Raw genomic sequence first — 23,603 nt, forward strand, 5'->3', positions numbered from 1 at the left:
ACAGAAGACACCAGTCTAGGCTGACTCCAGTCTTTTGCATTTCAAACTTTCGGATCCATTAATTCGATAATAATTTTTCATGATTCGTGAGTAAATCAATCAATTTTTTAACGACTACGTTACGAACGTTGGCCAGAACATTGTGAAGATTGTATGAAAAATGTTATCGATGAAAAAAAGCATTTACTTTACACTTTTTGTTCCAAATTTTTTGCTGAAAGATTGTTTTCTTCATACGTGAATACACAGCATTAAAAAAAAGCAATTTCTCATGAAATCCTAAATTATCCATTATGCAAGATAATCCTTGCAAGTCCAGCATGGATTATCTTGCATTCGTCAAATGCAATACAAGTAACGCGACATAAGCCGAATATAAATGTACAGCTAACGAGTCGCAATGATAAACTATTACATGGCAGCGCAGAAAAAAGTGCGTTATTTAAGATGATAAACGCACGTTAGCAGCGGCGATTAATCGGCAGTGGCGTGGCGAATGCCATTCCCTGCGTTTTACTGCCGTCGACGTTTGTTTATACGTAGATTGTTTATACGTATGCGGGAAGAGAGAACGCGAGAGCGAGTGTGCGAGGGCGAGAGTACGTGTGTGTGTGTGTGAGAGAGAGAAGAGATGGCATATTATCCACTTGCGTGCCTACGCACTCGTGAGCGCACGTGTTTCGTGCACCGCAACGGCGTGAAAGTGAATGGCAACGCATCGATGCGTACAGTTGTGGCATGCAAAAAGGTCGTCGAAGGACACTCGATCTTTGTTCGGCTCCGTCTGGGATCTGGTTCACCTCTTCGAGAGACCTAGACCCAGCCGTCCCAGCGGACTTTGTACCACGCATCTCCTCCGCATCTGCGTTCCAATTTTAAATCGAATCGAAACGAGATCCCGCAGGCACGGTATTATGACTTCTGTGAATTCAAGTCCGCGCATGCAGGAGTCGTCTGACGTCAAAGGTCGATGACGTCAGGTGCCTGACGTGAGTCACCGAAACTTTGTTGCTTCAACACTCGCGGATCTCTGTATTCGTGGAAACGAATAAATGTGAATTCCCAAGAAGATCAACTAAATCTCGTAAATATTTGAATTCTCCATTTTTTTAAATATCTTATTCGAGGAGGAAAAACGCGGTTTTGTGCAGCTACAGATTTTCGAGCGTCAGTGGCCAGTGAATCAGGCGCTTAGCTATTTGTTGTGTCTCGCGCAAAATCTCACCGGAGATTTTTGACGCGAGCGCAGCGCGGCTCTGTTCGCGAGTCGCGAGATGAGATCGCCGCAGTCAAGTGAATCGCCTCACGCACGTGCGCTCGCGCGTCCGAACGTGAAAGTGAACGCACGCGCGAGCGGGTAACATGGTGGGCAGTAAGGTCGATGAAGGACGCCTTGCGTGGATCTCGAGCACCGCAGCTACGCTGTGCGCGGATCTTACACCGTAAGAAATTATAGGCAGAAGATAAAAGTGTGTGAAATCACATGAACAATTGTAAAATGCGCATGATTTACAAGGGAAACGTATGCATTCACAAAATTATGCCATTTTTATACTTGTTCGTGCAATTTCTGCTTTAATCTTTGCTGAATATTTTTGAAACTTTAAGAGACACGTTCGTTACGTGGATTTTTTTGGAAAGATGCTTAATAGCCGGTCATAAGTAAAGAGACCCTTAGATCTTTACGATGGATAATTTTATTTTGGAAATAAAATCTTTAGGATCGACAAATAAACTTACTATCGAACGATTTGCTCGATTGAAATTTGCGAGGCAATAAACCATATGGGACGTTGCTGTTCGGTGTAACTTTTACTCGTGATGTCATCGCCGTCTATATTCGATGCGTATTCTTCGCACACGACATGCGAAACATTCATAACATTGTCGATCATGAGACACCTTAAAATTGATTTCGAAACCAGCCAAGCAGTCATAAATAACACGCGACAATACTGAAGATGAAAACGAAAAAAAAATATGTGCGGTTCCACGGACCGCACGTTAAGAGTCAACACCTTGCGGTTTATCGATTGCCTTCGCTCAAGATTGATTGAAGACCAACGACACAGACTGTGGTTTTTCGCAAAACCGCTATAAATTCCCAGGTGATAGAATGTATGCCAGAGAACGTGAAACGTGCCAAGATTAATCATATAAGCTTTTTATAGTTCGTATTCAAGAATCAATTTCGCTTCAATTCAATTTGGAAGAGGCCCCCGACGAAAGAAGGAGTGAGAGGCAAGGGAAATCTTTATACTATCCTCACGTTACGTATGAGGGATGTTATGCACGCGATCCATTGGGGGATTGCAAGGGCTCCGGGAAAAGCAGCCCGGATCGAAGTCATCTCTACGTGCATCACATTTTGTTGCGTCATCGTCGACGTCGATCGTCGCCGCGCACGGTCAGAAAATGTCCGGATATTGTCCGACGGCCGACGCGGGCGGCCTCGTATAATTGCCCCGCCGCTATTAATGGTGCAACACGGAATCACGTTACGAAATCACACGTTTTATTCTTCCACCGCGTAGGATGCACGCACGTAACGTCCACGCGCGTATACAAGCGTGTCATACCTAAGAAAGTATTGACAATAACGACATACCGATACTTTCTCCTCGATGTTTCGATATTGTGACTGTTACTGTTGGACTTTTGTTTGATATTCCGAAGTTATTGATGTCCGTTGATATTGATTGCATTATTATGAGGTATTGTAGATAATGACGCGCTGTCTCGCTTCTTGAAAGTTTGAATAATTAACATTGTCAATATTATAGGAAACGATAATCATTTTAAATTCTTTATTGAATAATTCATTATTATTATCGAATTATCAACTTTACTTTCTTTTATTTTACTTTCATACTTATTTTAAAAACTAGTACGAATTTTTTATGATAATTTTACATACAAATGTTAAATATTAATGTATTCCAGAGCCATTACTTTTTTTATTTTATTATGTTAAAATTCTAAGAATTTTCATCAAAAGAAATCATCAGAATTAAGATACAGATGACCATCGAATCACATGATATTTGAATTGCACGGAGTCTCGAATAGCACGGTAAAAAATTGACAATTTTTTTTTAAGTTTTTTAAAAATAATCCCTGGAACCAATCTTAAATGGATCTGGAGTCTTGAATTGTACGGTTTTCAATAGCACGGAACGTGATCTCCGAAATTGTATGAATCCTAAGTCTCGAATAACATGGTTTTCAATAACACGGAACCAATTAATCATGTTATTCGAAGGTTACCCGCGGTCTGTAGTTAAAATTGTATACACTTCTCTTGCGACGCCAGTAGTGCGATTCTGTAACTTGTTATGCGTCGTTATGTGCTCATAACGACAGTTGCGCAGCTTTTTTATTATATAGTATACCTCGTTATAAATACATAACGACAGCATAACGAGTTACAGAATCGCACTGGTGTGGCATCCATACTAAGCCTCGATATCGAATGTCGCGATTGATCTCGCAGCGTTTGCATAGTGCGATCCTATTCGGGGCACACGTGGTAGTTATGTGCAATGGGCGCGCTCGCTATATAGCGAGCGTTTCACGAGGATGCGTAGTACGCTGCAGCCGCAGGTGCACACAGGTGGTGTCTAACCGATGTCGGCGACGCGTGTGAAAGAACGCGGCACGGTTCGCGACGCGCGCGGGAAAGGGGCAACGGGAATGGCGGGACGGAGGGGCAGGCGGCCCTAGTCACATGCCGGAAAATGTCAACCACGTGCGGATGCACGAGGCGCTTGCTCGCCTATAATCCGCCCGACGCGCGCGACGTACTTATAAGTAAGCGCGCCGCCGTCGTCGTAAGAGGAGCACGCGTGATAAAAAGAATGCCCCCGGCTGTGAACCGCGGCCGTGCGGTTCACGTGGCACCGCGGGAAACTGCATGCAAGCCCACGTTTCTTTCGCCTGTGCTCCTCTTTTTTCATATCTCTTTTTTTGCTGCGCCTCCGCTCGTCGCTCGTTGCCGGACGTTTCGTTGACCCAGGTCCAGATTTCGAGAAGCTCGTGCCGATCTCGCGCAGTTTTATTCGCGTTTACGAGCGCGCGATCGTTTTCCTCGAAATTTTTAACTCCGCACCACTTACTTGCGCAACTCTTTTCTCCTCTTTTTCTAAGAAATTTTTAGCTTTCAGCTCCGCGAGCCGTAAAAATTTCGCAAGAAGTCCGACCTTGCGTTGTTCTTCGCGATAGAGGGCTATCCATTCTCGTGTCGGATATCGACGATATCGGCAACTCCGGCCTTGAACTCTCATACGAGCGAACGCGATAAACATAAAGCTAATCATCGTTATTGTTGTAAAATTATACGACTCTTGCGAAATGTGATTACTTTTGAGAATTGCGCTAGAAAATAGCAAATTGGCGATATAAAAATTTAAATCTTTTTTTTATGAACGTTTTTTCGATTGTTTGTCTTTCAATATAAGACGTAACGTGTTTAATTAATTAAAGAATATGATCTTTAAGAATGTAAAAATAGGTCTTATTTCTCAGAAATAGTTGCCTTTCAAGAAAGATTTTATCATTTGTCATTTCCGAATTGATCAATAATTTTTTACTTAACTGCATTAAACATTCGTGGAGTAATATATTAATACCATAGTTAAGTCAATGGAAATAGGTAGAGAGAAATGATGCCATCACACTTCCACACTGTTTCTCAAAATAACTAATTAGTGGAACCTATCGCTGACGCAAGCGTTTATTATTGACACGTTAAAAATGCAAGTCTGTAATTCGTCACAATTGGGACGAATTGAAGAATCTCTATTCTAGTACACGTATACGATAATGCGATAGAAACGGGGGTTTGACCGATTTTTTTCTCAAAAGGATGTTGGTCACATGGCTCTGTCCTCGTGACGCATAAATTATTAAGCGTCGGATGAGACCCGATTTCTGATGGCTTATTAGCGGATTACCGCTGCCGACGGCCTTCTGACTGCCTCAGCGAAATTACGTATCTGTGTCACATGCATGCGAAGAACATGCTGCGGCGGAGAACTCTTTAATCCGTTAAAAATTCACGTCGTACAAGGGGGGGGGGGGGGCTGCGAGAATGCCGAGAGGCTCCCTCGACGTACCGTCGTCGTAGCGTACGACTACTACGACGGACTAGGGAAACGGTGTCGCCTGCAAGTTTCATAAGCGACGACATTGCCGGGCTTATCAATAATGCGCCGGAGCCTCGTGCTTTTCCCGTTCACTCTATTTACAGCGGAAAATCTATAACGGGGCAAGGGACGTGCACAGGGTTATTGACTGAAACATTCGTGTCGAGCGGTTGCGTAAGCATCGCGCAAAGCGGATCCATTTAGCTTCTTGATAGGATCATGACGCACGTGACGCGGTGCATTTTCCCTTTGAGATAATAAATAATTTTTGTTTTCATTAATATGATATAAAAGGATCGAACTCCATAATTAGCGTAGAATTTAACTTATGGGAAATAATAGTTATTAGATCAAACGAGAGAATTGAAAATAGTTTATCTCCGAGTAAAATTCAAAGAAATTTTATATATATAAATGTATAACTTGTGTACAATTATTTTTCATGTTTACGTATATATGTATAACGTAAGAATAAAAACGGTGGAAACATCGACTTTATCATTTGAACGATAACTTACCTTACCTTACGTTTTTGGGTCAATAATATTGTAGATGATTAATCGTATGTATTTTCTGTTCTTTTTTCAGTCTGGATGGTAGATCCTGCAAGGACGAGATATACAGAATGGGTATCGGAGCTGGATATTGCGAGGGCAACCTGAACTTCGCGACGGCCTCGGAGGATGACGAGGTTTACACCAAGAAGAAGGTCTCCAGGGTGAGTCATGAGCTCATTTGTATCACGATCGGCTTTATAACAAGTAATTTCGTGCCAACCGAAACGAAATATTAAGCAACGCGGTGCCGCCGCTTCGCGTTTCGTTTCTTTTGTGTCTGTCACTCTCGTCAGATATCCATCGACTATTTTTATCGTGTTTCACAACATTTGCTTAAATGAAAGCGTGCGAATACTTCGGAGTGGAGAAAATTATATGCAGAGATGCAACGCGTTAGTCATAGGCAAATATTACGCGCGAGTAAAGAAAGACCAATTATAATCTCGTTGTATTTGCTCGGCTAATAATAAATAATCCGCTGAGAAAATAAAAAAATCTTATTTTTTGATTACCTATATATATAAATTCGGAAAAAAATATAGGAAATTATAAATATATCCCGTCTATTAACATTTTAAAAACCGTGTTTTAATTTTAAAAAATCTCTATCTTTTACCATCTTTGCTATTTTCATTGTTTATATCTTTTTCTATAATGTTTAATTTTTGCTACAATTATGAAAATTATATAGCGATAGCGGATGCTTAGTTTTTCTGAGACGAACAATATATTTCAGGAAGCATTCTATAAGAATTTAATTCAAATCGACGGAGAAAGGGTTGCTCTTTCGTTTCAATTCTCACTTTTCGCGTTTTCGCTGCTGGGTTCGCTTTTTTTTTATCGGTTTTCTTGGCTGGAAGATGACTCCGAAATCGAAGTATATAAGAAATCGCGAGGTATTCAGGCCATCGCGACGTGGAGAAAGGTTTTCCGTGTTGTCGAATCAGCGATGACGCAACGACGTGCCGCGACGGGCGTGCGTTAGTCACGTCACGTCCCGAAAACGACGATTGTGACACAGCGATCGCGCGAAATCGGACATCGGAGATGTCGAGCACGCTAAATTCTTATCAGAAATTGTCGACACGTCAACGCCAATATTTTTAACCATTGGAAAAAAACGTGTCTTTAAAACTTTTTAATATTTTATCTACAACTATGAGTATAAAACATATACTTAAGTTCTGATAATATTCGATATGTATTGTAATTATTTCTAGGAACTAGTATTTGTATTATCAGCGTAGTATTTATAGTCCACGCTTTTTATAGTAGTAGCGATAAGCGAGGCTGAGGACTGCTAGTTGACGCGATGTTTCTGCCGCTTGTGACACACGTGTTTCCAATATATTTATATAGGCCACTTTCCGTTAAATGCCGTTTTCGTGCCAAGGTTCCGAGTAACAATGGTCGACAATTCATCATGTTGCGTTTAGTGGTAGTTACGTGCTACGTAAACTTATCGTAATTTAATTTCCATTATTTAAAAAAACATAATATATATAGGTATGTATACAATATATTATATTTTTGTTTCGACAAATCTGAGACGTCTCGTTGCGCTTTGCCGCATTGCAAGGCGATGCTGATGATCGAGCAGTGTTCTCCAAGTGACCATACGATCTTCCGTGGGTTTATCCAGCCGGGGATCTGTTCGGCAAATTTCTCCTCTTTCTCTCGTGGTGCAATCGCCAAGCTCTTACTAAACCGAGGGACTTCGTAGTCAGGAAGTAGCTCGGAACCGTGACTAGATGTCTTCTCGAGATGTTGCGATGATTATACGGGTCTCAATTAGAAAGACCGTTTGTTCGGGCTCTCTCTCTCTCTCTCTCTCTCTCTCTCCTATGGTGACATATAATTCCAACAGTTAGGAGAAAGCAATGGTAATGGAGTTCGTCTGAGAAGTGATTTACGTTATTATTCTACCCAACTCGTAAATCATTCTCTCTAAAAGCCTATATTTATTTCAAGAATAATTCGAAACGATTAGTGATTTATTTTAATTGAATGCACATTATTGATTTCCAAAATCGTATTTGCGCGAATGACTGTGATATTCAAAGAGCTCTCGCGTTCGCCACGATGACCGCCGATGTAATCGCATTATGCGAAAGAAAGACGAGCAGGAAATCTTTCGCGCTTTTATCCACCCTTGCGCAACGTCGAGTGAATCCTCGAATTGCATAATTCTCTCTCTTCTTCTCATTTATCACGCATCGGGATTATAAAAGATGAATCGCGTCGCTGGTTAAGCGTGCCTAATCCGCTATGGGTCGGCAAATTATGTAAAGCAGCGTCTGTCTAGTAATGTCGGTCTGCGTTGAATTACCCACGTCGTCCTCACGAATGGACATCCGAGAATCAAAGATGTCCTTGCGTTGATTTGCGGCCTTAAATTTTTTCTTCCTTACGTGACGAAAGAGAGGAGAGAGATCGGGGCTTTCGCGTGCACGCACGTGACGGCACGCACGAAATAAAAACGTATGGTGCTTCTTGCGATACCAAAGCGGATTCCTTCGCCATCCTCGGCCGATTCATTCGCGGGAATACCCGATTCGTTTCTTGGTCATGGCTGTGAATCAGGACCCCGTGCACGATTACACTTGCTCGACGGCAGCCGGAAGAAATTTCGCTGCCTCGTCAGAAACGGAGAAAATGGCTCTCAAGCCAAATTAAAAAATACGTGCTTCCGACTTTTCTTTCAGCGCATATAGTCAGCGATTAATTCTTAAACAATTATTAATTGTTATAATAATAGATATAAATCTGTTAAATTTTAATTATTAGGGCACATACACATTTACACGCATTCGATTAATTAGTTGTATTATTTTTTAAGAACTTTACGCGTTTTACATTTTAATAAAAATTATTATGAGTGCATTCTACCGTTTGAAAATGTACTTCTTGGCGTCAGTGTTATAGGAAGCTGTGAGCTACCTCCGTGAAGCTTCCGCGAGCTGTTCTGCCTCAGGTTTCTCTATCTTTGTCGCTCTTTCCCTCGTGAGCTGCACGTGGCGAACGAGATAATTCGAGTCACGCGCTTCTCCTCGTCGCTTTCTGGAACCGTCGCGTCGAGCGCGCGTCGCTTCGCACGGTGATGAGTTTCGAAAGGCGGCTGCCTGATATCGCCCACTATGCGTCCAGAAACGCGTCATGAGCTGATATAGACTTCGCGGGATATCCGGGAAAACGTTAAGGAATATATTTCTTAACGATAAACAACCGCACAAATTATACTCTAATAAAGTACCATGTTAAAATTACAAGGTTGATAACGTGAAACGATTTAAGGGATTAAGCTAGGATAACTAGTTGAAAGATAGACTTTTCTCTTTAAAAATTAGAAATAAATGTGAACATTTCCATATATTATTACATTAAAAAATTAAAACTTGTATTACTATATAATACTAAAGCTTCATGTTATTAATTCACCAATTATTATCATTGAAAATATAAGTCTATTGAAAATTTTTTTAGTCATCAGGACATTGTGAAAAATATATTATTTTGAGAGAAAACATTACTTGTGGTTATAATTGTAATCTCTAATATAACAATAAGTAATAGAAAAATGTTCGTGTTTATAAACTTTTAGGAAATGCAAGAAGAAATATGATAATTGATTTTAATCTATATGGTTATCGAGATAAATAATTAGAAAGTAGTTTCTGGAGCGCATTCTATTATGTAAAACTACATATCTCTTATTTTAACGCAACACGCAGAATATTTCAAGTTTAATAAAAAGGGGACACTTTCCCGCGCGTATAAGGCTTGGTATAAGGCCGAGACGAGTTTCCGCTTCCGTTGGTTCTGATTCGTTTGAAGCGCCCGAGGAGAGTTTATGCGCGCGTTCTCCGCCTTCGCTTATTTCCATAAAATATCCAAGTCGGCATCATGTGGCGGCGACGCTCTTGGAAACGGATGACGTGACCAGAAAAATACTCGTGGAAAAGTGATCGGGCCGTGACGACGATCGCACGCGACCCAAATAATGCTCGCAACGACGTCACGTGCAAGGAATAGCCTGGGAGCATCTCGTTTAATGGGCACGGCATGTGCCTCGATTTCCGAGATCCTTTTTTTAGATACCGCGGAAAATTGTCAACCGGACACGACGAACATTAAGTGAGAAATATCATGCTATAATAAATCATGCAATAAAAAATTGATATGAAAAATTATGCAGCAAATTCGACAAGCATGAACTGATTTTGTTTAGATTTTATAAAGATTGTTATATGAAGATATCTAATAAGGAAACATACGTAAGTGTTTCTCCTCCCGATTTTGATGAGCTTTGAACGTGTTGTGTTGGAGTACATATATTAATTACAAGAAAACATTTACTTTTTTATAAGTGCTCTTGCGCATGTTAAAAGTTAAAACATTCCTCTGAAAAAGAAATCGAATTTTATATTTCTAGTTAACATATTGTAGGAACGATAAGAAAAAAAGCTTGAAATAAAAGTTTTAAGGTTTATATATTGTTATATTCACAGATTTTTCAAAAATATCAAGTTTTTTTTAAATGTCTGCACCATTTCTGATAATCTCGAAATTTTTATACATAGCTGACTTTGTTTTTAAATAAGTTTTAAGTCATGAAAATATTTCATAATTCTTAAAAACGATAGCAGATGGTAGAGTATTTTGGAAAATCGTGGTTAATATTTTTCCCAAAAGCGAACGCTTTCTATCGTATTCTTCTTTCTTTTTCTGTCTGTCCTCTTAATACATTCCTAATATTTTCCGAGATGTTCGACCTTAGAACTTGAAGATGTATACTCGTGCAAACAGGCAATAAATATGTCGTTTCTAATCGCGAATATCTTTTCTCATAGCAGTCAGTGTCGCGGCGAACGTTGAAAATGAGAAGTCGTTGATCCAAATGGCAAACGTGCCAAAATTAGAGTACGTGTGTACACGTTTATCGTAACAGTTAGGTCTTCCAAGTTAAATTTGTCGCGGGCCGCATTTAATCTCGAGCTATATCGAGAGAGATCCGTTGGCAGAATCAGCCTCGCGCGCGCGGACGATATATTGCAATATATTTACATCTGCGGAGTCAATTATAAAAGCGAAACGATTTTTCCTCTTCATTGATTTAATTAAAAGTGATATGAGACGGTTCACGTGAAGTTAGCGATAATTTTTTTCGCTTCGCTCGATTTCTAATCTCGTGATATTACACGCGATGGCGATAAGTAATCACAGCAACCGTATATTACATAACATCCAAACGTCGCGTGAGGTAAAGTCAAGTGTAGCTCGCGAGGGGACGAAAGCATATGCATATTAATACCTAGGAGCTACAGATTCGGCGAAAGCCGAACGTATATCTGACGGCGAACGGAAAAATACTTCGCGGGGCGAGATAAGCGAACAGATGTGACGTAGCCGATCGCCAGGAACGGCGCTTTTAAAGCATTAGACTCGTGAATTTTGCGACCCGCTTTGTTTCGCAATGTGTTTTCGAAACTTTCCGCGCGACATTCCGGCCGCGCCGGAAGCGCGACGGCCTCCGATTTCGGCCTGATATTGCCCGTAATAAGCCCTCGAATACAGGCCGAGTTTCTCGTGTCATCGCCATCGGGCACCGCGCGAGCGGAATTACCGCGTGACTCAACGCGTGTCGCGATACGCATTTATCACGTTCCGTTTTTTTTTCCGGTCTTCGTATCTCTCTTTCTCTCTGTCTCTTTTCCTCTCTTATTTCTCCATGCTCGTGCACGTGTTACGTGCTGTTTGACTTTCGCCTGCGGGGACTCACGTCTGACCAATCAGCTGTTTTTACTCAACAGTATTAATGCAACTATCACCATTTATGTCGGTCGCTGAAAGCCAGATGTAACATTAGGTGAAATTTTAGATTTTTCTGGGACGACACGGGAAATTATCGTTGTGCGAATAAAAAATACATCTTGACGTAGGATCTTAATGTAAAAGTAATTAGAATTATGGAAATAAACATGTAAAAGATTCTTCGACTTGAGAACCGATTTTACATCAGTGTTATAATGAAATTGATGCATGTAAATCATGTCTCGGATTGATCAGATGCCTCTTATTTCTATATCTACCTTCTATCTATCTACCTTCCCAGTGACTCCATCTGGCTATAGATCCACTGAACTCTGCGCGTTAATTAGATGCGTTAATTTTACAGACAGATTTTACTTATTTATGTAGAAGAATTGAACGTGATGAAAGATATATTTCTGCAGTAAACAAACATGTTAACGAACAATTCATTAATTTGATGAACAATGGCCAGGTTCGGACGAATGTTTATCGTGATTAAACGCGGCTTTAGAGAATTACAGCTCCGCGCTCCGTATTCATCGGCTCAGGGAGTTCGATTTCGACTAAAACAATATCAAATAGAAAATAAGTTACTTGTCTATGAACAAACTGTGGCGATCGTGGCGCAGAGAGAAGTGCGCTGCTTTAAAGAGCCGAAGAAGATCCGAGTTCAAATCCGACCAAAAATCGTTGGTTTTTATTCGATCGCCCTCTTGGAAGGTAATGGCCACCCACCGAGAGTATCTTGCTAGAGAGAACCTTTCTATGTTCGAAATCGGCGTTAAATTGTAAATCCCATATAGCTGACGCACACAGATATTTCTCAAATAGTTAAATTGATAATTAATTTAATAATACTAACATAAATCTTTAAAATGTAGGAGGTACACGATGAAAAATATGGGAGATGTGGTAGGATACAAAATATATAGGAAGGTATGTTGCGAAAAATAACACCTCAGCCAGGGTTAGAACCTGGACTTCCCTACTATCCGGGACGGGCGTCCCTATCAATTCGACCAGTGCAGTGAGGCAACTGACTTTCGCAGCGTACTTTATATGTATTTATCGCACTTCCTATATTTTCCATCGTATGTCTCTTATATTTTGAAGATTTTTTGTTAGTATTATTATCAATTAATTATCAATTGCAGCGGCGCTTCCTTTTCTAATTGTGTCCTAAATGTTAGAAAAGGAAAAGTGTCACTGCAAGCTTATACATCTTCTGTCCGAACAGAAGATATGCTTGCCGAAAACTCTTCAATGGGAATGCTCAGTCTATTATATATAGGTACGTCTATGAAAATACCGTAGGTTTTTCTCAACGAGTCGTTGGTTAAGCTAATCGGAGTTTGTTCGAAGTCGCAATCTATGTGAGAAATTAGTCCTGCATCTCTTGAATTTAATTTTTTTTCTTCAATTGTGTTACATGCCATTTTATGCCACAAATTTCAATATATAGTGATTTAAAGCGCATGCCCGAAAATCTTTTGCCAGCCTCGTTAAAGTTACCCTTATGAATATTTGTTCGATTATCCGATTTTTTTCTTACGTACGCATGGGGGTGGCTTTAATGATCCGGTGATCAAACATTCGCAGTAGTGCGATTCGAGGGTCACGACAATCCTACGTCACGTGCCACGTGACGTGAGGCTCGTTAGGGCCCCGGGTGACGGAGCGGCGATATCGTCGGGCTTTTGACGTATAGAGCCCAACCCCGCGATTATTCCGAGATTTCCGCGAATCGGATAACCCGGCGTCGCTGAATATCGCGCAGTGGACTTCGCGCGATGGCTATTAACGGCGTCGATAACGGAGCTCTCTCGATAGCCGATCGGGGGTTACAATCGTACTATGAACCGACGTGATGATAGCGTTAAATATATATGCGTAAACAAGTGGTGTAGAGCATACGTTACACGCGGTACGTGGAGTTCCTCAGGCAAGAGTTTGGACACCGATTAGACAATTTTTGACTGATCTGTGTTATATGTTTCAGGCTGAAGAAATTTGTATTTTATTATTACTTTTTTACAGATTTACTAATTAATAATAATATTTATATAAATAGAGTATTGAATTAAATTTATTTTTCTGTTAATAAACTGCATATCAAATTAATTCAAATGTTTTTGCACCAAGATCAAGTGCCTTATGTTTTAGTCATTCCGTACATCAAATTCAACTTTTGCATTGAAATAGATTCAGCTGCACTTGCATAATTAGTCGCACTTGAACAACTTGGCTGTTTAATTAATCGCGCTTACAGATTACAATCGGTTCGGTCTGATTATCATTAATTGAATTAATTAATTGTGATTAGCGTGTTACTGCCAGCTCGGACTTTTGCCAGCGGAAATGTTTTCTTGCAACGGTGGAATGCAGCGGGAAGTTTACTCGTCTCTTACGTTGTTTAAAACTTCATGAAAACATCACGTGAAACGGTCCCAATAATAGCCGACTCGCGTATCCAAATAACACTTGTCAAATGTCACATAAAGCGATTTGCACACTGACAATGAGAGAACGCCCCGCGGCGCGCGGCCGCGTTTAAATGGCACAGACAGCCATTTTCATTGCAAATTAAAATACGACCGGCACGTGGCTTATCGGTTTCCCTATCATACGGTTTTTATGCAAATTTACGAGAAAGATTTGCGGGAAATGTGCGGAGGTACGCTTCTTTCGTTTGCTTTTAGACTTTTGGAGAAAGTGTATCGAACGCGATCTCCTCCCTCCCTCTCCCCGATAAGCCAAATATGTACGATTATTATTTTCGTTGAAATTATATTATTGAATATTATTATATATCTCGCATTTGTCTACGGAGTGTCACGCGATTTGATCATCTCGAGTATTAAAGGGTTATAGGATTTTAGGAACTTCAAAAAATTGAATTTTTTTTCATTTTCTACAAGTTTGAAAGTTAATAGTTGTAAGTAATTATAAATTACAAAATTTATTCCAAGACTTTAAATCCTATAAAAAAACGTGTTTTTTTTCAAAATATAATTTTTTAAATCGGTGGCCACGATGACTCAAGCACGGTTTATCAGTTTATCTGATCAATTTTATATGATGTCGAAAAGTATTCTTTTTCAGTTCGCTATACTCCTACGATCCTTTAAGTTGCTCGAGAGGGTCGGGCCTCCCTCGAGGGAGCCTGCCGGGAAACACTCGCCGTGATGGAAACTTCAACAAAAAAATTCTTCTCTCCCTCGTCTACATTTATACTCGCACGGGAGCGTGATTCGGCTCGGACACGCGACGGCGCGACAAAAATAGCGTGTTTCCGAATGCGTCACCGTTTGGTGAAAACAGGACGTGTTTACCCGCCGACGCGTGTGCTTCATCCGCGATTAGCGTGGTCGTACGTTCCTTTCTCGCTAATGTCTCCTACGCGATCTCGTGAGCGGTGTTACTCAGCCGGGGAGCGCGACGTCAGCCGAACGTGCCGAGGCTTAAATCCGATGAGCCATCGTTCTTTTCGCCCGAGAGGGATTTCTCGATAAACAAGTGATATCAACGAGACGTTCGTTATCGCTGCTTAATCGATCGGTCGAAATTGAGAGGAGACGTTAGCGGAAAATGTCTAATGAAAAATTCCAATGTTAAAACGTAATTATAGAAAGAATTATGTGCAGCTATCGTTAGTAACACCAGTGATCGATTTTGAGCGACAAGAATATCACACGTGTCGCTCAAATTAAATTAAAACGCTAATTGAATCGCGTTTCATGCTTCAATTATAACGCTTGTTATTTTTATTAATATCTTATTTGAAAGTCATCGCGAAGGCAAAAACGTTGGGTCGGCTTGAAAAATACGGAGAGATATACCGACGCTTGCCCATTTCTTTCGAGATACACAACGTATATGCATTTTACATGAATTTTAATAAAAAAGGTTGTCATATTACGCGAGTGTGAATGTTGCGCGAGCGAAGTACACGATACATCTTGCAGCGCCGTTCAAGGTTCCGAGAGGTTCTCGATCGCCGAGGTTTCGACATTGCTCTCTGCTCGCCGAATGAATCTTAATTTATGGAGATACCATTTTTGAACGCCGGTCGACGTTTGCGGCCTCAAGGTTGCATGGCACTCGCAACAGACGGGCAAAAATACCCGACGGCCGAAGGAAACGGGAAACGCCATCCGCTTATCTGGGGCGCGACACAAATTATATCCACGACGAGATCGTAAATCCGCGCGCGTTCCTCGTAATAATTTCGATGAGAAAGGAATGCGCGGAGTTTTTGCGAGAGGGTAAATAGCGGATGGAAGTAACAGGCGAGTGCCGCGGTAACCGCATATCCGCATCACCGGGCGCGAAGTTACGAAGGTAACTGCTCACGTTTTTTTTTTGCCAACTTCGCGTGTCGTCGATCTGCACTTGCTTCGGCACGATGCGTCGAGGAATTCATTTTTTGCGTCTAAATATAGACGCCGCGCCAGCGCCATGTGTCGATTTGCATAAGAGGGTTGGATTTTCTTCGGATGATATTTACATCGTTCACTTGTGTGCGTCATGCTGATAGTATTTTATTTAATAACGTAATAAGCTGCTTGTTGAATTTTCAGCAATCTATTTCGAAAAAAAATGAGTGAAATTGCTCTCTAAACACGTCTAAGAGTACGTTTTCTGTACATTTGATGTGCGTGTTATAATTCAATCTCTCGAAAACTTGGCAGCTCTTTTAGGACCAAGTTAGATTTTATACGGCACAATTCTATGCGTGACACTCATTTTGAGATTCTAGAATGTTGAGGTATTACAACAGCATTTATCCCGTCGTTATTAAAGTTGAAATATGTAGCACACACAATTTCTAAGGTATATCAAATCTTAATTTGAGAACTTAAATCATAATTGAAATTCCTAGAATATTTTAAATTAAGTTTCGTTTTTATTTGTCGTATTTCATTTTAATAATGCTGGGTTAAAGACGTTAGATGATTTATAATTCGTGTCAGAGTTCAGGGAAACATTCTATTTATAATTTTACACGTTTTATATTTTGAAACATGTAGTTTGATATATTATATTGTTTCATATATACGTATATATTGTATATGTTTCATATATGTATTCTAATCCTCCGATTGTTTTTCATTATTACACGGCACGTAAAATCATAAATTAAATTCTGTCTTAAGACCCACTTCAGAAGATTTATAATTTTGTTTTTACCTGTAATTACTTACGTAATGTATTTTGATGTGTATTTAATATATACTTTACATATGCGTGTATTCTGATTCAAGTGTTTTTCGTATTACACATAAGATTACAATAAGTAAAACACTATCTCGCACTCCCCAACGTTTGAATTACGTTCGAAGATGGATAACGACGTATCGGCGATCGTCGAAACAAAAGTAGATTTGCGCACGAGGCGGGCTGATGCGATAAGAGGCTTCGGCCGCGGTTGTTGTCGCCGAGATGCTGGGATCCGGTGATGCCCGGTTATCGTTTGAAAAACACTGGCTGGACCACCGCGGTCAGCGCGCACGATAAACCCTCGGTCATAATGCGAGCTTTCATGCCGAGAGCGCCCAGAGATCACCGAGTACCGGTTATATCCGGCATGTCGATAACTCGACCCCGTTAAAGCGGTTCTCGCGCCGCTTTTTTTCCTCCGTCATCGTCGTCGTCGTCGTCGTCGGATTTCTTCTGTCGACTTCTTCTCACTGTTTCGAGGCGAACGCCGGTCAATGTGCAAATAACTGCCCGCCGTTCTCCCAACACGCCTCAGCGTTCTGTATCACTCGGCTTATCTTGGCTTCGCGGTTGTTTGCGTTTGCAGATTTATAATTTAATGAGAGAACTCGATAATTGGCGATATTGTTAAATTACAATTTATTTGAATTGTATCTTAGAGTATATCTTACAATTTTTACGTAACGTGCGATTTGTACGATGATTATATTAATCAAGATGTGATAATTCGATGCGATATGATCGAAACGAAAAACTGGTTGTAAATATTTACAGCTTTTTAATTATTCGTATTTTTCCACGGCCCGTTGAATTACATTCGAGTTTGTTGTTTATCTTTATTCTTTTTTTATCTTTTTAATCTCTAATTGTAATACAAATGAGAGTGAATAATGACAGCGGAGCGTGTTGACGATATTTTACAGCGGTTAATTCTAGAGAGACATTGCGATAATTCTGAATTCATATCACGTACTCGATTATTAAAATCATAATCGCAAATGTGTTATGTGTTTATCCACATTTATTATATCACATCAGACTTTGTAACTGAAATGACGATAACTGGCGTTGGTGGAGATTAGCAGGAAAGATAACTGAATAACATTTCGCTACGTTGTTTTGTGTGCTTTCGCACATGTGATAAGGATAGAACGAATTCGTTTATTTCGCGGAAGGATTGCGGGAATTTATGTCAGATTTGGAGAAAGCAAACTCATGCCGCGGAGACTATGTTTTATTAATTAATTAAGGAACAAGCATCTTCTGTTTACCGGTTATACATATGCGCTCATCGTATCGACCTCAGTTCTTCGATAATTTTTAACTGAAATATATACAGGCGTGTTCTAAATTAAATGACATCGCAGATTCTCTTTATTTAGAAATTTAGATAATGATAGCGCGTTTCTTCATTAATTTCGTGTGCATCTTATTTTAGCAGATGTCTAATTTAGCTCTCGATCGATAAATTGAGCGACGGAGATAAGAATGTCTAAGTAAACCACAATTTTTATAAAATTAGATAAAGGTTGTTGGAACTTTTTACCGGGAAATCCTACGATCTATCTCGGTGGACTTCGGACGTCCGATAGATAGCAAACGTGAGAAACGTGTCACATGACACACGACAGTCGAAAGCAAGTGGTAGGACTGATTCATGGGGAATGTAATAACGTTTTTACAACGTAAGACAGTAAATAAATCATAAAGTAATGCAATTAAATCTGTCCCGTCACGTCGTTTACAATTTTCTAATAAATTTTAATGATCTCGTGCTTGCAAAGGCGTATAATGACATCATCTCGGTTAATGTTACCGATATTGTTAATGTTTAATCAGAGAAATATTTAACGAAGTTATATATTGAGTTAATAAGAGACGTCTAGCTCGATTTCGCGCCAATCTTAGAAAGGCGTAAATTTCGTAAATTTTTGTTGATTAAAGTAACAGTTTAATTTTACAAAATATTTAGTTTAGCTCAGTGTTTTTCTTCCTTCCTCTCGCTTCCTCCAGAGCATGTACATACGTATATGCCTATTTTATTTGAAATGGAAACTTCAACGGAGTCGCTTTTCATTTTTGGCGTTATTTACGTCCATTATGTTTAGCCAATTAACAATTCCGCTGATATGTAAATCGCGATAAAACAATAAAAATGGTCAGAAAAATAGTATAATATACCGCGTTATTATATCATGTATCTCGGGTAATAATTTTCAGTTTAGAATGTTGACCCCTTAACACCGTCTCAGATTTGATTCCGCCAATGTCGATGTACGAAACAATAAACAGCAACGAAGTCGCACGACAGTAATGTCAAGGTTCGCTATCTTTGGTTCGCCAACTTTCACGTCGAAGACCCAAGACGTAACATTCTAAATTGACGATCGATAGGAAATCTGCTGTTTCTTTTTGCAGGCACGGTAAAAGACACAAGGTAATGACTAATGAGACATTATACAACAAGTTGTTCTTCTAATCTGTTTGATTTTCCAAATTCAAGTGAAATCAGTTAACAATATCTTGTGTTGATTTGTATATCAAAGTATGAACTGCACAGTTCACTCGATTTTTAAGAAGATACATATATTGTACAGTTTTTTTTAAATTAGCACAAAACAAGCGTTGGTAGAATAATTCATATATTCTCCTCTTCTAAAAAGGAGATGTGAAGTTTATTGTTGTCGCTTTTCCGCGATGCCGATTGGTTCTCTTGCTGCGCTTACTTCATTTGCAGCTGTCATTGTATATTTTGACAGTTGTGTGTATCAAGGAGTTAATAGTGTAATAGTAATAGCATAATGTTAAAGCTAAATAGCGCGCGCGAAGCGCGCGTCTGTAGTGTCTAGTAATATAAAAAAGGAGAAAAGAAAATAGAATAAGTTTCCTCGTTACTTTGTGGTACGATAATAATACAAAAGACACAAGCTAGAGAAAATTAATAATCTGGAGCTATTAATTTGAGAAGTTTTCTTTGTGCATTAAATCGTATCGTACTTGAGTGTTACAAGCTTGATATTCTAATTTCAAATTTATATCCAAATAGCTTTTTACAATGTAGCGAAATAAAAGTAATGCAACTGAAGAGGATTTAACTGTAGAAGATCAGAAAGCAATGCTCGTAGACCGATATGTGAACAAGTTTTTATTATACACTATATAGCTCTACCGAGGCTCGAACCCGGGACCTTTGGCTCAATAGACCAGTGCGCTGTCTACTAGGCCACGCTCGTTCTCAATTACGCATAATACAAATGGTGAAATATTAATAACACTATCGAGTATTATCGCTAAATATTATTATACAGGTAATTCTTATAATGATATAATATGTATATGTGTAATGAATATATTATACATAAGGCATATATGTATATATATTAATATACAAAACTAATAATTATTACACAATTCAACAAAAAATTACTTTCTTTCGAGTACAAGAACGAGAATAATCTTATAGAATAATTTCTTATAGGTTTTTGGATGCTGAATACGATACCGTTTGCTAAATGCTCTATCACGTCACAATTTTGAGAAATTTGCAATTAAAGTTGCCAAAAAGGCTATTTAGTGTATTTTGACGTATTATAACTACGATATATGACGTGTTGGAGAAATTTAATCAAGTTGCAATCAAAATTAAGTATGTTGTTAGGACTTATAGCCCTTAATTAATTATGCAGATTGATATTTTATTCTTTTACATTGCTACTCATTTTATACTCACTTTATACTCACTTTATACTCATTTTATAAATTGTACACTTACATTTTTATATCTTGCTTTTTTTTATCACAGTTTTGATCTGTGAGAGTCAATTAATTTTTTTTATTTGATTTACTAGAAAAAGGGAATTCACCCTAATGGTTTCACTTTGATGATTGTTTCTGCATAAATTTTGCATAACTTTGTAAGTAATTGTTTGAAAATATTAATTATATATTAATCACATCTTATCTGGTTTATTTTATTAATATTAATTATCGGTTTTTGTTAAATGAACTATATTATGTGTCGATATGCTGGGAAAAGGTAACAATTAAATATACAATCACAGAGACGTGAATACAAACGGATATTAAGATTAATTAATTCCATTAACGTGTTTACGCAGATTTGCGTAATAGGATATGTATATGTGTAAGAATCTAATTTGCAATATAAATTACATCGAAATGCATATGATGATTTCTTTGACTGATTAACCATAATCACCTCCTGCTCCAATAAATTTGAAAATTACCCTCCTTTATAATATACAAATAAGCTATAATAAAGTATAACAAATAATTATATATTAATATAATAAATAATTAATATGAGCGAAATTACAATTTCACATATGTATAATATTTACAAGTATAACGTCTGGACGAAATTATTCTAGTTAATTCTTTTCTAAGACGTCCCGTTAATTAATTACTAAATATAATTAATAATAACTAATAATAATTAGTTAAATTTTTTCCAAGAAGAATAACATTTCTTTGACGCATCCATTCACGCAGAACTACGCAGAACTCGTAAAATGTTAAATAAGTTAAAGTCTTTCCTAGAAATGTCGTTTGTAAATATTCGTAAATTATTCGTAAGCGTCAGCTTATGACAGAGAAAGATAAGGTTTTACATGAAAGTCCGCGCGGCATCAGGAGGAAAATTCGGGGTGGTCAAACGGCACCATCCAGATACGGGGGGGGGGGAGGGGGTTCCGCGGGGGGGGGACTCCCAGTAGTGTCAAAGCCAGAAACAGCAAGACCCCCGACTCGATCCGACGTACGGCGCGGCGTGACGCGGCAGAGACGCGTGTTGCCTCACGTGTTGGGCGTAATGCATCGCGTTTCCGACACGTGATGCTTCCTCAACGCCGTTGTCGACGCGGCGCGGCGCGGCGCGGCGCAGCGCGGCGCGATGCGATGCGATGCGACGTGACGTCTCCCTCCCGATGGCATGGCTGAAGAAACGCGAGTGTCGTCGCTCGCGGCTCGTAGCTCGTAGTCGTCGGCGCGCCTGCGATTCGCGAGCACGCACAGCATATTGTTGTTCGATAACGAGAGCGAGTGCCATCGCCCGTCCCGAGTGTGTTAAGTGGCCGGCTAATCTCTCGTCCTCAATGAGTTCTAATAATCGCGCAGCGCTTTTAATTCTCAAAAATATAATTATATGCAAAGTATAATTATATGTAAACTACATATATCTTTAAATGAAAGAGACAATAAATTGCCATATTGTCGAACGTGTCGGACTATACTCTTTAATATAAATTTAATAATTTGAGTAATAATACTCTTAAATAAACACGCTGTCAACAATGATACATGATTGTGTCGAACGATGCAAGTTATAAGATACAAACTATAAAATCGAACATTTTTCGTGGTGAAATTTATCTTGTACGTGGAACAGCTGTTGCTACAAGCTGTAAAAGTGTTCCGGCGCAATTGCCTGATACAGTGCAAATCATTTGTGGGAACTGACCGTAAAGAGATAATTCGGAGTCGAGTTTTCCTCGCGGTTTTTCGAAAGTGAATTGTAGCCAGCGTGATAGATTTCGACATTCACCGATGTAGAAGTTCACTTTCGAATGGTACACACGTGCATCACGCCCATCGCAGATATTTAAAGGGCAAGGGCAATATAGACCTTCAAGCGGATCGATATTGTCGCTTCTGAAAATTTCCTGGAAGAAGATTTAATAAGAAGGTATCCCTTCTCTCCTGTGTTTTACCACTCAAGGCAGGATGGTCACGCATAGTATGGATAACATCCTGAACATGCAATACTACCCGACGAACAGTCACGTCGATGCATCGGTGCATTCGCCGCCGCCGAGGAAGAGACGTTGCTTGAATAAAGAGGTGAATACGCTTCCGCCAATCTGACTGAGCGAAATCGATATATCCCGTTCCTTCCCTCTCTCGAGAAAGACGAATACGCAGCGGGATGAGGAATTAGAACGCTATATCGGAACGCATTCTTCCGTTTAATTTAGAGCCGACTCTTTTATCGGTAACATTTAATTAACTGTGCGAGTTTGAGAAGGATAGTGTCTGGTTACATTTCGTTCAAAAGAAAGTTTGCTTTTTTTTAAAGAGCTTGGGACAGGGTTGGTCCTATCGCCGTGTTTTCTAGGGTTGCTCCAGTTTTGACCAAAAACTTCTAATTCTTCCTTAGAAGCTTGATCTAAGTTGGCCAAGGTTACCCCACATGCGATCCTTGGAGAAGCTGCTATTTCATCCTTTCATCTTGATTTACGGCCTTTCAGGTCGTTCTGCTCTTCCTCTGCTATTCCGCTCCCGTTGCCGACGACGGGATGCGCCGATTTATTGCGCCGATCGCTTGCGTAATTTCGCATGAATGAGTTTCATGGAAAACGCCGTGTTGGGCGCGTGCCAGGAACGAGCGTTACGTTACCGCGGTGATTGGAATGCTATACGCGCTCGTAAATGAGCGCAAATCTCGGGGCGTCATTGTGACGTCGCCTTTGTCCGTTCGCTATTTTAAACGCATAATTAGATACGGGACCGCTCGTTCCATTCTTTTGTAAAAAATTTGTTTTGAAACGAATCCAACGGGCGTTTTGTACAGATAAAAGTATTCGAAGTGTGGTTTGCGTCGATTATCTTTAAGAGAGCAAAATTGTGATTATCTGAAAGAGTAAAACATGTTGTTTATGTTCCAAGTGGAGGTCCGAGCTTTTGAAGCGAGATTTTAGTTATATAAGATCCGTGACTTGGCACTTTAGATAATAATTTAAAAATATAAACTTTTGAAAGATTTTAAAATATACTATTTTCGAAATAAATAGCGCAAATATGGAGATTTGGTTGAAACGTCGTAAGACAAAATGAATTGCAAATTACTTAATAT

General features: G+C 39.5%; 1 protein-coding gene across 3 annotated transcripts in view; it reads left to right on the forward strand.

The window, feature by feature from the left end:
- The window catches only part of Cwo (hairy/enhancer-of-split related with YRPW motif protein 2), a 42,128-nt gene that overhangs the window by 13,991 nt on the left and 4,534 nt on the right, over positions 1-23,603 (forward strand). The window contains exons 1-2 of one of the 3 annotated variants that reach the window (XM_071697942.1): positions 1,348-1,442; positions 5,733-5,862. In XM_071697942.1, the coding sequence (XP_071554043.1) occupies positions 1,363-1,442; positions 5,733-5,862 (210 nt within the window). In that variant the 5' untranslated portion in view covers positions 1,348-1,362. Of the gene's footprint in view, positions 1-1,347; positions 1,443-5,732; positions 5,863-21,656; positions 22,592-23,603 lie in introns of those variants that run through there. The other 2 variants (XM_071697943.1, XM_071697944.1) reach the window with 2 other exon arrangements.

The sequence above is a fragment of the Temnothorax nylanderi genome, unplaced genomic scaffold (genome assembly GCF_030848795.1).
Source record: "Temnothorax nylanderi isolate EJ_2023f unplaced genomic scaffold, tnyl_v1.0 TNYL_tig0014_pilon, whole genome shotgun sequence".
NCBI classification, from domain to species: domain Eukaryota; kingdom Metazoa; phylum Arthropoda; class Insecta; order Hymenoptera; family Formicidae; genus Temnothorax; species Temnothorax nylanderi.